This window comes from Sceloporus occidentalis, unplaced genomic scaffold, assembly GCF_023333645.1.
Source record: "Sceloporus occidentalis isolate IW3139 unplaced genomic scaffold, rSceOcc1.0.p SCAF_24, whole genome shotgun sequence".
In the NCBI taxonomy this organism is placed as follows: Eukaryota; Metazoa; Chordata; class Lepidosauria; order Squamata; family Phrynosomatidae; genus Sceloporus; species Sceloporus occidentalis.
This window is the reverse complement of record NW_028317004.1, coordinates 5,581,705-5,596,937: the sequence shown is the minus strand read 5'-3', so window position 1 is coordinate 5,596,937 and position 15,233 is coordinate 5,581,705. Positions and strand designations below refer to the sequence as shown.

At 37.1% G+C, this 15,233-nt stretch overlaps 1 protein-coding gene across 1 annotated transcript in view; it reads left to right on the top strand.

Annotated features, from left to right (window-relative positions):
- Positions 1-15,233, top strand: part of LOC149300549 (aminopeptidase O-like) — a 146,689-nt gene that overhangs the window by 45,630 nt on the left and 85,826 nt on the right. The window contains exon 6 of the mRNA XM_089485036.1: positions 12,597-12,786. Coding sequence (XP_089341162.1) covers positions 12,597-12,786 — 190 coding nt within the window. The remainder of the gene's footprint in view (positions 1-12,596; positions 12,787-15,233) is intronic.

Below are 15,233 nucleotides of genomic sequence, written 5' to 3'. Positions count from 1 at the left end.
TTGCACTAAGGGTCCTTTATACCCTAGTATGCCACACAAATTGCTGCCATTGTTCTAATACATTGTATTTGCATAGAAATAATGGTATACAAATTATGTTAAACAAAACAAACATACAAAATAGGCACTCCAATGTGTTTTAATTCAAAATGAAGCAAAAACAGGACAGCTATATCAAACATTAGCATTTTTTAATCATACACTGAAAGGGCCTTCTATGTATCTCCTTGCCTCTAGATCTATAAATTAGCACTATATATTTGTATTTACATTTTCTTTTGCTTTTTCGTATAGCACATGTTAACAGGGTGGCGTGCTTTATACAGACAGTTGTGTTATATAATAAACAATGTTTATAATGCATATATTTAACTCTGTATACTGGGTTTTGAAATATTTATTCATTGAACCATTTTGGCATACCTGTACACATGTTTAATTTTTAAAATAAGGCAAACCTTTATTATATATACACATAACAGCCTCAAAGAACTACTGAGGTACACCAGTTTAGTATTCGTTAGAACATCTTGCATTATAATTGAGGTCATTTATTTCTAAGGAACTTTTTTTTTTTTTACACAAATTACACTCCCTGGAATGCTATCCAGACAAACCATAGTAGATATTTTTATTTAGTAACAAACAACAAAAAGCATTTTCAGTTGCTGTGACAACAACCAGTCAGGGTCTACGTTTGTGTCACAGAACAATAGTGGTTTTTTTTTTTCAGAACAAAACTTAGAAAAAATAAAATGAGATAATGAAATAATTATTTCTAAAATTCTGGCACTCAACAGCAATAGTGATAATGTTCCTATTGGTGCCTGAGCAATGGTGCCTTCTTCACGCTTCTTTTATTTATTTTTAGGGGCCAGCGTAATGGTGGTGCATTGTGTGACCAATGGCAGCTTGTTGGGTGTATTAGTTTTTTATGTTGCTTAATAGGGAAGGCTATCAGTGCGTTCCCACAGCGCTTGTACTGCACTACGTCACTTTCCCTTTTCTTTTTCACGGAGATTTATAAAAATTAAATACACCTTGCTGCATTTAATATATTTATGGTACTCTTGCATATCCCCAACATTTCACTTTCCCAAATTGGAACACCTTCATGGGCAAGGCCAGGATCTCCCACCTACCTTACCTACCTAGCCACGTTGTGACGCATTGAAACATACACACTGGGATAACATATCACATACCTTCAATACATTGCCACATGGCTGCAAAAGTGGGACAACCTACCTGGCCAGTGGGGCAATGCCTGAATATTGTGTATGAAATATACTATATTATAATCTATACTGTTCTGGAAAACCATACATATACTACACTCTACATGAGTGCTATCTGCACAGAATACATAAGTTTCTGATTTTTTTTTTACCCAACGTTTTACATAAGAAACTTTTTAGTGGCAATATGACTTCTGCATAAATCTTTTCCAGTTTTCGTTTCTGGCGCACTTAATAGTGAGTTTGTTCCAATTCTTGTTAAATGTGCAAGGGCAGTATTTTGCCAGTTACTAAGGAACTTTGTTATGACACCTGGGAGTCTAATTTTTACTAGGCCAAAAGGCAGACAGACTCTCTGAACCATTATTTAAAATGCTTGCATTTAGCCTTTAACCATAATTAAATTATACTTGGTTCCAGGAGAAAATACTGAATTTTATAACCTTATTCTTAAGGTTGTACTTGATCCAACTTGAGTCATGTGCTTCTCTAAATATTCAGTGGCTTGTAAAAGTATTCAGACCCCTTGCCAATTATATCATATTACCGAATTACAAATGATTCATTCAAATTACATTTTGTATGTTGTTTTAAAACCACTGGAAATCGGTATCAATTATTGTAAGGTGAGTGGTTTTATTTTAGTAAAATTCTATTAAGAAAAGGTTAAATAAATATATATATATATATATATATATATATATATATTGTATGTGTGTGTGTATTCAAGCCCTAGCACATGACTGTTTCTGATGGCTTTTAAGTCTTTTGGGTTAAGTATGTACCAGCGTTGTACCCAGTGTCCTAAGTGTTTTTGTACTATTCTTTTGGCAGCTTTGCTGTTCATTATTCTGGTTGGTTGGACATCATCACTTGCATGAAGTTTTCAAATAGTTCTGCTCTAGGTTAGCAACAGTTTCTGTAGTTTCTTAATGGACCTGAGGTCAGAACCTTGACTGGGCTATTGTAGGGCGTTCGCCCTTTTGTTCTTGAGTCACTCCAATATTATGTTTGTCCTGTAGATCATTGTCCTGCTGGAAGGTGAAGAAAGTTGCTTGGATTTTGCTTCCTTCGATTTTAACAAGAAGCCCAGGCTTTACTGATGAGACACATGCTCACCCGTATACCAGCATACTATTTCTTGTGGATATTTTTAATGGTATAAAACTATTTTGTTATTAAGCTAAAATATTAAACAGAATGGAATGTAAGTGTACCACTTGTATAGAATTTGGAGTGGGTCTGAATACTTTTGCAAAGCACAGTATATGGATAACTAAATAATGCCCTTTTAAACAGTTGGCAGAAAAGTCAGATTTGGGAGGTAAGTGATACCTTACCACATGGAGTGCTCATACAATGAAGCATGCCTCAATTTATTCTGGGTGAATTAGAACGTATCCTACAGATGCACGAGGATTCCATTCCATATCGCCAAATCACTGACTTATCCTAGCAAGTAACCCTTATCAGATCTGTCCTCTGAAGGTTTAATCACTTTTCCTGCCCGCATGTGTAAGGTGACATGGTTCCAGGGTCAGCTCTCGTATAATGCTCAAACCACTCTGCAGATGCTGATAGAGGCACATGAGAAGCTGGACAAAACTACTGCAAATATTACACCATAGAAAATATGTCTAAATACTGAAGAAACAAGACCCAAGATTGAAGATAAGAACTTTAGAAAATAAAGAGTTTTAAAGAATTTGTTGTGGTTTCATGTAACATGGAAGCTATTCTATATAACTAATGTTTCACAGAGCCTGTGTGTACCGTGTCATGAATGGAGGTGAAAATCACAACTCATGTCGCGTTACCCCAGAATGGCAAGCATTTCCAAAACAAATGAATCTGGAGCTCGCTCCGGTTAAGCAGTGTATTGTTACAGGCACCGTAATAATGCGTTTCTGTTTGGTGATGCATAAGCCGTGGGATGTCATAAACATGCTGCAAATTAGAGGCCTGATATAAAGTGAAACGAGGTGCCTCCTCTGAATGTGTCTTTTGTTCTGCGTTTAACACATTAGTATGTTGACATTTGTCACTGGTGGATTTCGTTATTTGTTGAAAGGGTATTAGGGGGCTTGACAGGCGTGAATGGTTTGTCCTACAGACTTTGAGAATTGATAAAGGCATCTTTGTTCTGGAAGCAAAAGCCCAACAGACATCGTATTGACGGATGCGCACACACAGTGAAACACTGTCTCGTACATACACATGTTTCTAAAGATTATGCAAACTTAATTTATTTAATCCCTTTTCAGTCCAAATCACCCATATAGATTTCTGCATTGGTCAATTTTACTTGATTGGCTAATTAAAGTTGTTAATGACAATTTATGAAACAGGCTTTTGTCGTGGTGCCAGTGCTGTATTGATGGATAATTGGTATTGACGTGTAGATTCCGTGCACAATATCCATCCAGGGTCACGTGCTGGTCAGGCATTTTTTTTGTTTTCGCATACCTACATAATCTTCCCTGCCTGATGCATTTGTACGTTTTTGGCACTGTAGCAAATACAGTATGCATTCTTACCTGTTCCCACTTCCAAAACCTAGGATTTTACCCAGTAAACATGGAATTTCCATCCACAGAAAATTAAACATCCATGACGTATGATAGCCTCAGATATTGACTATATTTGATGATCCTCTTAATGATCCTATCTAGTTGATATTTTACTAGCAGCCTAGTACATAATTAACGACTAGTACTTACTCCATCTATATAATCTCATCAGGTATTTTTCTACTTGTGCATATGTTGGCTTTGTATACTAACATTTTACATTGTTTAATAGTATACAAAGGTATGATGTCGACAACTGGGATGGAGGATCCTGCTCGCAGATTTTTCAGTGTATTTCCTTCCACTAGCACGATAACCCACCACTTTGCAGCTTAGTGCCCATGCCAGCAAAAGAACCAATGGCTTTCCCAATGGAAAGCAGATTTTTACCTGTCTAAAAAGTAGCAAATGGTGTGCAAATAGATACACAGACAGATCCTCATGTTCAACCATAGCTACCAGCTGTTCCAGATGCTTTGATTGTGGAAAAAGTGGCTAACCTAGAGGAGTCACAGATGAGGCACCAGCAATTGGACCTCTGTTGTCTGAGGGACTTCATCCATCCACCGCTAATTTACCAGAGATATCAGTCCTCAGATGCTCCCCAGCCCTTAGGTCAAGTAAGTATGGGTGAGAGGGGGCTTTCAGAATACTTGGAATGTTCCCTCCCCAAGTGTCACATCTGATATCACATAAGATTTACCTAGGTATTATATGATTTTGTGATTTGATTTGTAGATCTGTTCTGTATGGTATTGTACAAAAACTAACCAGGGTAAGCAATGCTACTGTAAAAAGTACAAGATCACACAGGTTCCTTAACCACTGCCTTTATCAGACTATTGGAGGTATTCCCAGTACTTAATTTATAATTTAGTGATTTTGTTTCAACTTGCAAGTTCTTGGGTGTGACTGCTTTTGGGATTTTCATTTTTTTTAATTAAAGCCTGCTTTTATTTGAATTGCTTGGTATCCACTTTCTTGCGAATAATAAAAACTGCAAACTCTTAATCTGTTCTATAAAGGAATTTGGCCACACGCAGGCAGCCATAGTGGAAGATCAGTGTAGCAGAGCCAGCTGTATGCTCCTGGACTTGGTATTGTAGACTTATCACAGCACATTTTCAAAACTGAATTTGAAAGCAAGTCCAGCAAGTGTTCAGAGGCCCAGACTCCATGATGACTCGATATAAATTTTGAGGACATTAGTGATTTTCTTAAACACACTTAATACACTGTTAATTCCCTCCACCAACCCACTTGGCTCCCTGTCTTCATTTATTATTTAACAGAGGGTTAATACATGTTAAACTGGTGCCTAGTTTCAGCTATATCCTCTATTGCTTTTGTAAATGTTGAGTATTTTTAAAGTTTGATATATTAGAAACAATGATTCAAAAAGGTAATTTAAAAAAATGACTTGAATCTGAAAAATAGAACTTGGTCTACCTGGTAACTGCAAATCAGAACTGCTACTCATCGACCATCATATTCTGCACGTATGTAATCAAACCACTACCACATTTATATTGTTAATATTCAGAAGGAGAAGTTAAAGAACACAGCAAATAATGAAAAACATTTGAGTGAACCATTTTACCATATTACCAATTCTACTACCTTAGACTAAAGTAATGCTGGGCCTATTTATACTATTTATATCGGCAGTACAAGTTTCTCAAGAGAGTTTTTATTTTGTTTGTAAAAGACCAATTTACCTTATGCTATTATACACCATCTTGTGCTCATGCTAATAAATATATAAACATATATATTGCTTTACAATGCACTTTTGAGTTTTGTACTTTTGGGCTGCCCATCCAATGCTTAAGAGTAGTGTTTCCCAGATGAAAGAGACCACAAAATGGCCACCTCTACATGAAAAAACATTTGGTGTTTTTTCCAGAGACCAGCTTGTATAGAACTTTCAGATGCTACTTCTGTGTGGTCTGTCTCCTCTTTATGTATAATTACTTAATTTTTCTTTACATTAAACATAGAAATACTCTAATACCGTCTAATGCGCCCATCGCTGGAAAAACCTCAAAGCATTGATCGGCCCTTGGTCTTGTCTTCTATTCAGGATAGCCTTTTGCCTCTCATACATTAACATTGTATTATTTATCCTTTCCATTACCATAAACATTGCACAGATTAAAAGGTAATACATTTTCTGCCATGGTGATATGGTGGTTATCCTGATAACTACGTTGTGATTTGACAAGCAGACATAGAAGCCGACGGTTATCAGTACTGAAAGCGTTAACTAAAGTAATTGGCTAAACGTAGCTTAGTTGAATGTATTTCAACCCGTTTCAAGTCCTTATTTTTCTCAAGCACGGTTTTCAATTTATCACCTCATCTATGCTGGGATATTCACTCTCATTCTCTTATTGCTTCTGAAAAGATGAGAAACATTTATATTTAGAACGAGTCTCTCAGTCTGGAATCTCTATTTATGTTCTCTGCAAGTAAAATTTCCAATAAAACTATTTTCTCAGAAATCTTTTCCCAAAATGGTATCAGGCTTTATTAAGATATTTCTAGTTGTGAATGATCTCCCAGCTGAATTCGTTTGCACTTAACATATGGTAGAGGCTCTGAGATTGCTTCCTCAGGTAAGGCCTCATTAAAGAGCGCCATTTTATGTGGCTTTGTAAAATGTCTTGGTTTCCAAAACTAATCAATAGATGGAAGCTTTATTGAAAGTCAAGTGATACTTGGGGAAAGATTTTAGTTTCAAGTCTTAAGTAAACAACATGGCTACCTTTTACTTAAAATGAACAAGTGCCTGAGGTATATTACAGGGACCTGTTTATATCAAAGCATTATTTATGGAAGAACTTTTGCTTCAACAGCTTAATTCATTTATTATAACTATGGATAGTAAAACTTTTTGTCAAGCGGTGCAAATGTTTTGGAAATATTTAATTTAAAAGGGAAGCAATGGGAAACAGACTAATATGTTTTATATCATCTCCTGAAGTTATCCACCTTCTCCTCATCTGTCCCTTAAAAAACACTGCCCAAAACAGTAACAGTCAATAACATTACTGGAAGGAATAAATGTGTGGATCCTGAGAATAGATGGCGTCTCTTTAGGTAAAAAAGTAGGCCATGTTTCTGTAAATTAAATGTTTTATTTAATCTGTTATTTAACGTATAGAACTGTGAGATGCGTGAAAGTTACAGATGCAGTTCAAAGAGTTCATTTTCTGTCAGTAGCTAAAGCTTCTTAAACAGAGGTCAAGTTAGAAGTCCTTTGTCCTAAAGGCCCCCTTGCCTTTAAAAGGCACATAGATATAACGTCGTATCCTACACTCGGTCTTAAAGGCTCACAGGGCCTTCTAATGGAGTCGACAGGGCTGTGCGGAGTCGACAGACTCCATAATGTAAATGGACTGGTTGAGGAGATAAAGGATCTCCACTGCAACTGGCCCATTGAACAGCGAGATACTGGGGGGTCTGATCGCCCAAAGAGGGTGATCTGCCCCCTCAGTTTGGCAGCAGGATGACTGCCACCCCCTAGACATGCCGCCCTAGGCCTAGTCTGCTTAGGCCACAATACGTCATTGCCAGTTAGATTTGTTTCCCACACTTGCGACTAAACATAACGTAATCAATCAATGAAATATTAAAGACTGTTGATCTTGAAAGCACGGTGTAATAAAGTAATTTACCTGTACCTGTTGTTTTTTCCCCTCTATACTACAAACCCATTTACGAGGCACTGAAGAACACTATTTCAACATCTTGTCGGCTTGTGACAGTTCTACCACTGGAATGTTATTTACTTGTTACATGTCTGCGGTTTTTGAGTCTTGGAGATCACAGAAGTGTTTTTTTTTCCCTTACAGTATCCGTACTATTATATTTCTGAATATGTATTTTGCTTATAAAAAGTATATTTTCTTTCAATTCACTTAGCCAAATGTGTATTTTATGTAATTACTAGCCAATGTGCCTGTCAGAGAGTTCAGAGATATCTTTGGTCTCTGTTTGCCCTTATTGCCTGGTCCATGATAGATTTAATGGCGCTCCGTGGGATGTTCAAAGTTTCGGATATTGTTTTTGAAACCGAACCCTGATCTGTATTTCTCCACAACTTTTTCCCTGTACCTCTTTGGAGGTTCTGTGGTGTATGTGTGTGTGTATGTATGTATATATATATATATATACATATATATATATATATATATATATATATATATATATATATATATTCTGAGATCATGTGACAGATCATGTGAAACTTAGATTGCACGCAGGTGGACTTTAACTAATTATGTGACTTCTAAAGGTAATTGGTTGCACCAGATCTTATTTAGGGGCTTCTTAGCAAAGGGCTTGAATACATATGCACGCGCCACTTTTCCGTTTTTTATTTTTTATATATATAAACATATATATATATATAAACATATATAATATATACACACACACACCACTGGGCAAAAGTTTGAGGTCACTTAGAAATGTCCTTGTTTTGGAAAGAAAATCCAATTTTGTCTATTAAAATTACAAGAAATCTGAAAGAAAGTGCATATGTGAATGACTACAGTAGTGTGTACAGAGGCTCTTTATCCCTCCCATCACTCCTGTGTTCCAATGGCACGTTGTGTTCGCTAATCCAAGTCTAAAAGGCTGATTGTTAGAAAAACCTTTTGCAATTTTGTTACAGCTAGAAATGTCCTTGTTCTCCATTTAAAAGTGACCCAGACTTTTGAACATTAGTTTATATAAGCTTGTTGGACATCCCGTTATCAAAACATCCACTCTTTTGAGAAGGCTTTGCAGGAGATTTTGCGGTGTGTGTTCTGCCTAAAAAGCATTTGTGAGGTCAGGCTCTGATGTTGGACAAGAAGTCTTGGCTCGCAGTCTTTGTTCCAATTCATCCCAAAGGTGTTCGATGGGGTTGAGGACAGGCCTCTGTGTGGCCAGTCAAGTTCTTCCACCTCAAGTTCATCCAACCATGTCTAAGACCATGCTTTCTGCACAGGGGCACAGTTTGAAGCATACAATTGCCTAGAATGATACATATAGATGCTCCTGTTAGCCCAGATTCAGGGAATACAGACAATATTTCATATAAATGTATCCTTTTGTCAATGCATTTGTTCAGGGTTCATCTTGGTGTCAGGGAAGTCAGACAGCTGTCTGTGGTGTCTGGACCAGGGGGAGCAAACAGTCACCCCAATGTTGCAGGGTTGCAACAGTATGCCTGACATTTTGTGTGGGGCATATAGAAAGATCTATGCGTACATTGGTCATGGAGTATACTGATTTGAGCGACAAAGTGGCTTCTTGTCTTGCGTGCTCATTGGTCCAGGACTGGCCCTATCCATATTAGGATTAAATAGCACTGAGACTATCCTACTATTTAAAGCTCTCTCTGAACATCATTAATGAGGTACCTATATATTAGGTGGGATGGTATTGCCAACATATGCAAATCTACACAAATATATAAAAACGTTTATTTTTTTTATGTAATGATCTTATCATTAAAGGGTAAAGGGGGAATGCTATGCTGCAGTATTCAAAATCGCTGAGAAAGGCCGTGTGATGTTCTCAGTGTGTACTTTTAAAGGCATGATCATGTGGACTCACTGCTTAGTTAAACTTATACTTCGTAGAAAGCTTCAGATTACAGAAAGTTGTATTTTCCTTTTTTATCTTCCCTTTTCAACAGTTTTTCAACAACTTTGGGATTTTAATGGTACTAGATCATCTAAATCACATTGGAGGTGTAATCAGGACAATGTTGAGGAATGTTGATACTAGAACGTACTATGAACTTGAAATTTGTTCCTTACCTACATCTTACTAGACTTATTCACATGCATTATGCGACTATACCTTGGTGGGCTGCACTTGTGTTAGTCCTATTCTTTTATATAGCCCTATTCTTAGAACTCCATCGTGCAGGAGGTTCTTCTTCAACAGTATCTGGAGCCAAGGGAGTGGTTTGCTTGTTAATGATGTACTGGCCAAAACGAGTGTGAGCCAAATGAACAAGAAGGAAGAATGAGTCATACTTTAAAGGAAATATTTAGTCCATACTTTAAATAGCAACATTAAGGGAATTTATATTGTCATATTTCTTTACATGTGTACGGAGATAATATTGTACAAATATATTGGTCTCTGGAACCAAGGAAAGGAACACCCTGTCTATATTCCCTGGCTGATCTTCAACAGCACACAATTTGGTATACTTCTTGTTTTTATTACCATTTCTTTGCAGATGAAACTCTTGCCATTCGTGTCTCCCTTTTTCCTTGTGACTCATCTCAGTAAAATGTTTTCCTGGATGCCCTCTTACTAATTAAGCCTGCCACTGACAAAAACAGATTGTACACATTATCCTGCTATGAGCGTTAAATGCAGTGCTGTGTACAGTACTCTAGGGTAGCACTGATAAAACTTTTTATGTAGTTTTGTTCAAATAAACGCCCTTTATCTGCAGACCTGCAGGCTGCCGTTGTTGTCATTGCTGGACCTGACTCAAGGTGCGTAGATCATATGCAAGGAGATCTGTTTGGGGGTCTGGAAAAGCGGCAAATGCATACAAGTGCATATGATGGCTGGAGTGTCCCTTTAAGTAAAGCATGATTAATTATAGTCATATGGATTAGAAGAAAAACAGTTAAGTTGAATGATAGAAACTTTTGAGGCGAGACTTTTCCTAGCCACTGCCCACCAGATGTTATACCACATCTGGTAGCCACTTTATTAGGGTGTTAATTATCTGAGATGTTTACTGTTGGTTAATACATAAGTGTTTGTCCACTATATTCTTTGTAACTCTTTTGACACTACACATGGATAATTTTTAAGCTCCACACCAGAACTGGTGTAAAAACGTAAAGTACCTTGCTGCTTTTTTTTGCTTAGATAACCCATGGGCCAATCACAACCTCATTTATGAATAATAATTTAGATTTTCTTGCAACAATCCTACATAACTTAAAAAAAGGAAAAGGATGAGTTTCATGTGGTTATCTAACATGTTTGCAACTGCTAAATGTTCTGAGGGTATGTTGGCAAATAAAGGGAGCTCAGTAGGGTCATTCGCTAAATGGTTCTCCAGTAGCCTCTAGTGGGCCAAAGCCACATCTTGCATTAGAAACACATGGGTGTTTTAACATTACTGCACGCCTTGTCAACGAGATTGCCATTAACACAAAAAGCTAAATGCCATATTAAAGCTTTTCCAGATCCAATCTGGAGTCATGATTCATACAGCACAAGCGCTTGTAGTTATAGCCCTTGCTTTTATTTCATGGTGATAAAAGTGCTATTTAGAGAGCAAAGCTAAAACAACCTTAAATGAACAATCAGTCCTGCAAATGAATTCAGATTGTTTGTTTTCCATCAATGTTCCTCTGTTCCCAGGTTACTATAGGGAGTTTTGGGAAGAAACTCCATATGGTCTCGGATTCTCCCGCTTTCACTGTTGTCCACACTTGTCTTCTGAAAGCTAAAACAAGCAGATTGAATTGGCAGCCTGTGCACGTGTTAACTACTACACTTCTTCTTAACGTAAAAGAAAAAAAACATTAGTTTGTAAAAGCAACAGCTGCTTGTTACCTAAAAACAAAAAACATGGTGTCATTTACTCATAATAGTATGTATAATATAGTACGATTATTATTATTGCATGATGGGAGGCCAGCATATGTCATCTGTTTTTAGTTTTTTCAATGAAACATTGTTAGTCAAATGTTATGTGTCATGACGTATGTGGCCATTTGTGGTCATAATTGTGTGTGAGTCGCAATATTACGTGTCTTCATTTTTAAAATCAGATCTCTTTTTCTATTGAAAAGATTTTTACATATACCAACAAACTTACCGTAAATACATGCCTGGCATATTGTGCTGATATTGCATTATGTTTTTAATATGCATATTGGGCGTCAGAAAAAAAAAAGACTTAAAATGTCGAACTATTACAATAATAGTAGGAAGACATTATATGCTTAATGCCAATTTACTGTGATGTCATGAAATGTATCCATACAATAACAAATTACTAGCTCTCAAAGGCAAACTGCCACACAAGCTCTCCTGCCACGTCAAAGAACATTATAAGAGATGAGGAAGAAAAACCAGTGTTAACTGAAAATGGCTGGAATTCCAGACTAGTTGAATATCTGTGAAACGAAATTCAAGTGTCATTATAACCTATTTCAAATGCACAAAAACTTATTTTCTTTAAAAAAAAAAGCTGTAAGTGCCTAGTTTGTTTAATTGGGTGAGATATATAAATCCAACGCTCTTTCTTTTTACAGACATTCACTGTGAAAGTGAAGACCAGCCATGCTATGTTAAGTAAAACTATGTTTTTTTTCTCACTATGGGGTGTCTTGACGTGACAGGTGAGCTTATGTGCTTTCATCAGAATACAGTACTTAAGCCTCATGTTTATTTAACATGTATGTTTGCAGGTTTGGATTTGGGCGCTGGTAATTTGTTCTTCTTCGATAAGTATGGATAAATTCCATGACATTCTTGACACACGGTAAATTGAGCATATATGTAATGTGTCTTTACTAATGTTATAATAGTTCAACATTTTTTTCCCTTTATGATGCCCAATATTTATATACATGTAACACCTTTTTGTTCTTAACGATGTCTGCTCAGCACCTCGGGCATGCTGGGACCTGGTATTTATATTTTAATAATCAGATGACAATGTTAATAACAAGACATAATTAAGAAGTTCATGTCATAACAGGTTTATGGTAAAATATGCTATTTGTTTATTTTTGTGATGCAGCCCACACATCATGTACCTGTCTCAGAGTGTGCTGTCGGGAAGAGACCATCTCTGTATGGCACGTGTTTGCCATGAAATTGCACACGCCTGGTTTGGTTTAGCCATCGGTGCACGTGATTGGACAGAAGAATGGATAAGTGAAGGATTTGCTACCCATCTGGAAGATGTGTTTTTAGCAGAAGTTAAAAAGGTGACTTTTCACAGTTAATCTACTATTGTTTAGGATATGTATTGCTCTAGGGGTCGATTCCCTTTTTCTGTACCTGAATGCACCAGTTCTTTAGAATGGGGTACCTGTGATGAGTCTTTCGGGTTTATTGATTAAAGTGGAAGCTGACCGGAGAGAGTTTCAACTCACTCATATCACTATACTTTTGGAAGGTCCACCCCAGTGAGCTTCTGCTGCAGAAGAGCTTGGTTGGCCCTGTATAATGCATTGTTAGATCAGAAAAATGTCTTGAAAATCATTACAGTTTGAATTATGAATTATGCAGAGCCAATGCACACCTGCCAGGGAATTCACTTTATAATGGATAGTGAATTGAGGGAGTTAAAACCCGCAATCTCCTGCCAACGCAACATAAGTAAATAAACCTCTATGTGTGGCCTAATTGCCTACCAGTGTAGAGCATTCATCTACTTATGTGTGGATTGTTTAGGGATAATAGTATTCATCATATACCCTTTATAATCCGTGGCTTGTGAGGTGTTCAGTACAAACGGTAGTAGACTCTGGCACCTTGTGAGTAAAAGAAAAGTTTGCATAAACAGCACTTGGTCCAAAGATGGTCCACCAGTCTTATATGCTTCCTCATCATAGAGCTTGTGTCCGTAGGAGGCCACAGACAAGCTCCTACTTATTGAAGGTCCGGCATTTAGAAGCCACCTGTCCATGTTTGATTATTTTTGGGGGATTGTGGTAACAAGGGATATATATTAAAGAATGAAAACTGAAGACTTTAGAATTTCAGCTCAGATACAAAGCCTGATTCTGCAGTTTAAAGAACATGTAATACAATGCAAACCAACTTTTACTTGAAACAGAGCAAGGCATAACATGGCTTAAGGCTTCATTTAAATAGAAATAAGATCATGCACACTTTTGGTAATAGATTTCCTTTAAGGGTCCCCCTTTTAGGAAGTTTTTTTCTTTTTTCCAAAAACTAAATTAAGCTGCCTCTTGTCTTGAGAAGGGTAAAACCCTGACTATTCACATGGCAACAATTTAAAATAAAATTGAGGTTAACAAGGATATTCCTTTAACTCAATCTCACATGGTTCACATATAAAAGAAAACTACGCTGCTTGGAGAGGCATACTGCTTTTAAATGATATATTTTATATTTATATCCTCAAACCAAATGTTATCTGAGCACTTCACCACTTGCCTACATAAAACAAGGTCAAGTAAAGCCTATCTTTGTCCCTTTTGACTTGCAGCTGTCTGCATTGAACAGTTGAAATCTGAGCTTTTCTATAAGGTTTTAATCTTGTCTGTGTTTTGTGCTTTGAGGTTTTTTGGGTTTTTTTAGCAATATTATAAGTGAGCAAAAGTGGGTAAAATCATTTATTTCCTTCAAATATCCAGAATATGTCAGTAAACATTTATTTGGTTTAAAAGTTGGGAACAGAGTATGGTAGGAAAGACCTTCGGAAGTCTCTTGCTTTGCCCCACGTTCGTCATTATATAAAATGACAGTATAATGTCCCATACGTTTCCACCAACAAAGAATTTGCATATTAGGCAAAGTATTTTCCTTCCCAAAAGCTACCTCGCATGTCGCACCATCCGCTCCACTTTCAGAGTATCACCGGCCCATCACTGGTAGGAAGGCAATCTTGTTGAGGTCAGCGGGATGGCTTTCTGCTCTGCTTAGGCCCCTTGGAAATCTTATGTGAGCACTGGTAGTAAATATACAGAACGCTGGCATTGATAAGTAGAAGATGTGTTCATGCAGACTAAACTCTTAAGATTCTGGGGAAAGGGGAAATACTTTGGCAAACTTCTGTTGGTGGGCCCCAAACATATATTTCATGCAGTTGGTGGGGGAGGGGTTATGTGCCCATGTGATTACCTAAACTCAACTTAATTAATATCCTGTTCAGACACTATGGCCAGAGTTTACCAACTCTTAATTTTATGCCGATGCATGCAAGATATGCATGTATATGATATATCTATGCATCTGTATAAATATCTGTATACTAATAAGAATTCCACTTCCCAGCCAGGATAAACATCATCACCAACAATACTACATCAGGAACCTATCAAACACATTAATAAGACATATACTGAGAACAGATGGACTTTGCTTCCACTCTGCCTGAACTACTGTTAAATACTAGCTTTTTTGCCATTAAATGTATCATTTTATTTAAATTTTGTGATTTCTTTACTGGGCATGTTTTGTTGTAGTGATTCTGGAGAAATCTGTGCACAGAGTTTCATTTTTCCAGCAAATTGTATAAATATTCATACATATTTTACACAGCTAACTTGTGTAAAACATAACTATTGTACTAAGGGCCAAAGAGTTATATGTATGCATGTACGCAGGGCTGGCCCTACCATGGAGCAGAGTGGGGCAATTGCTCCAGGCGGCACTTTTGAAGAGGCGGCACTTTGCCGCTCCA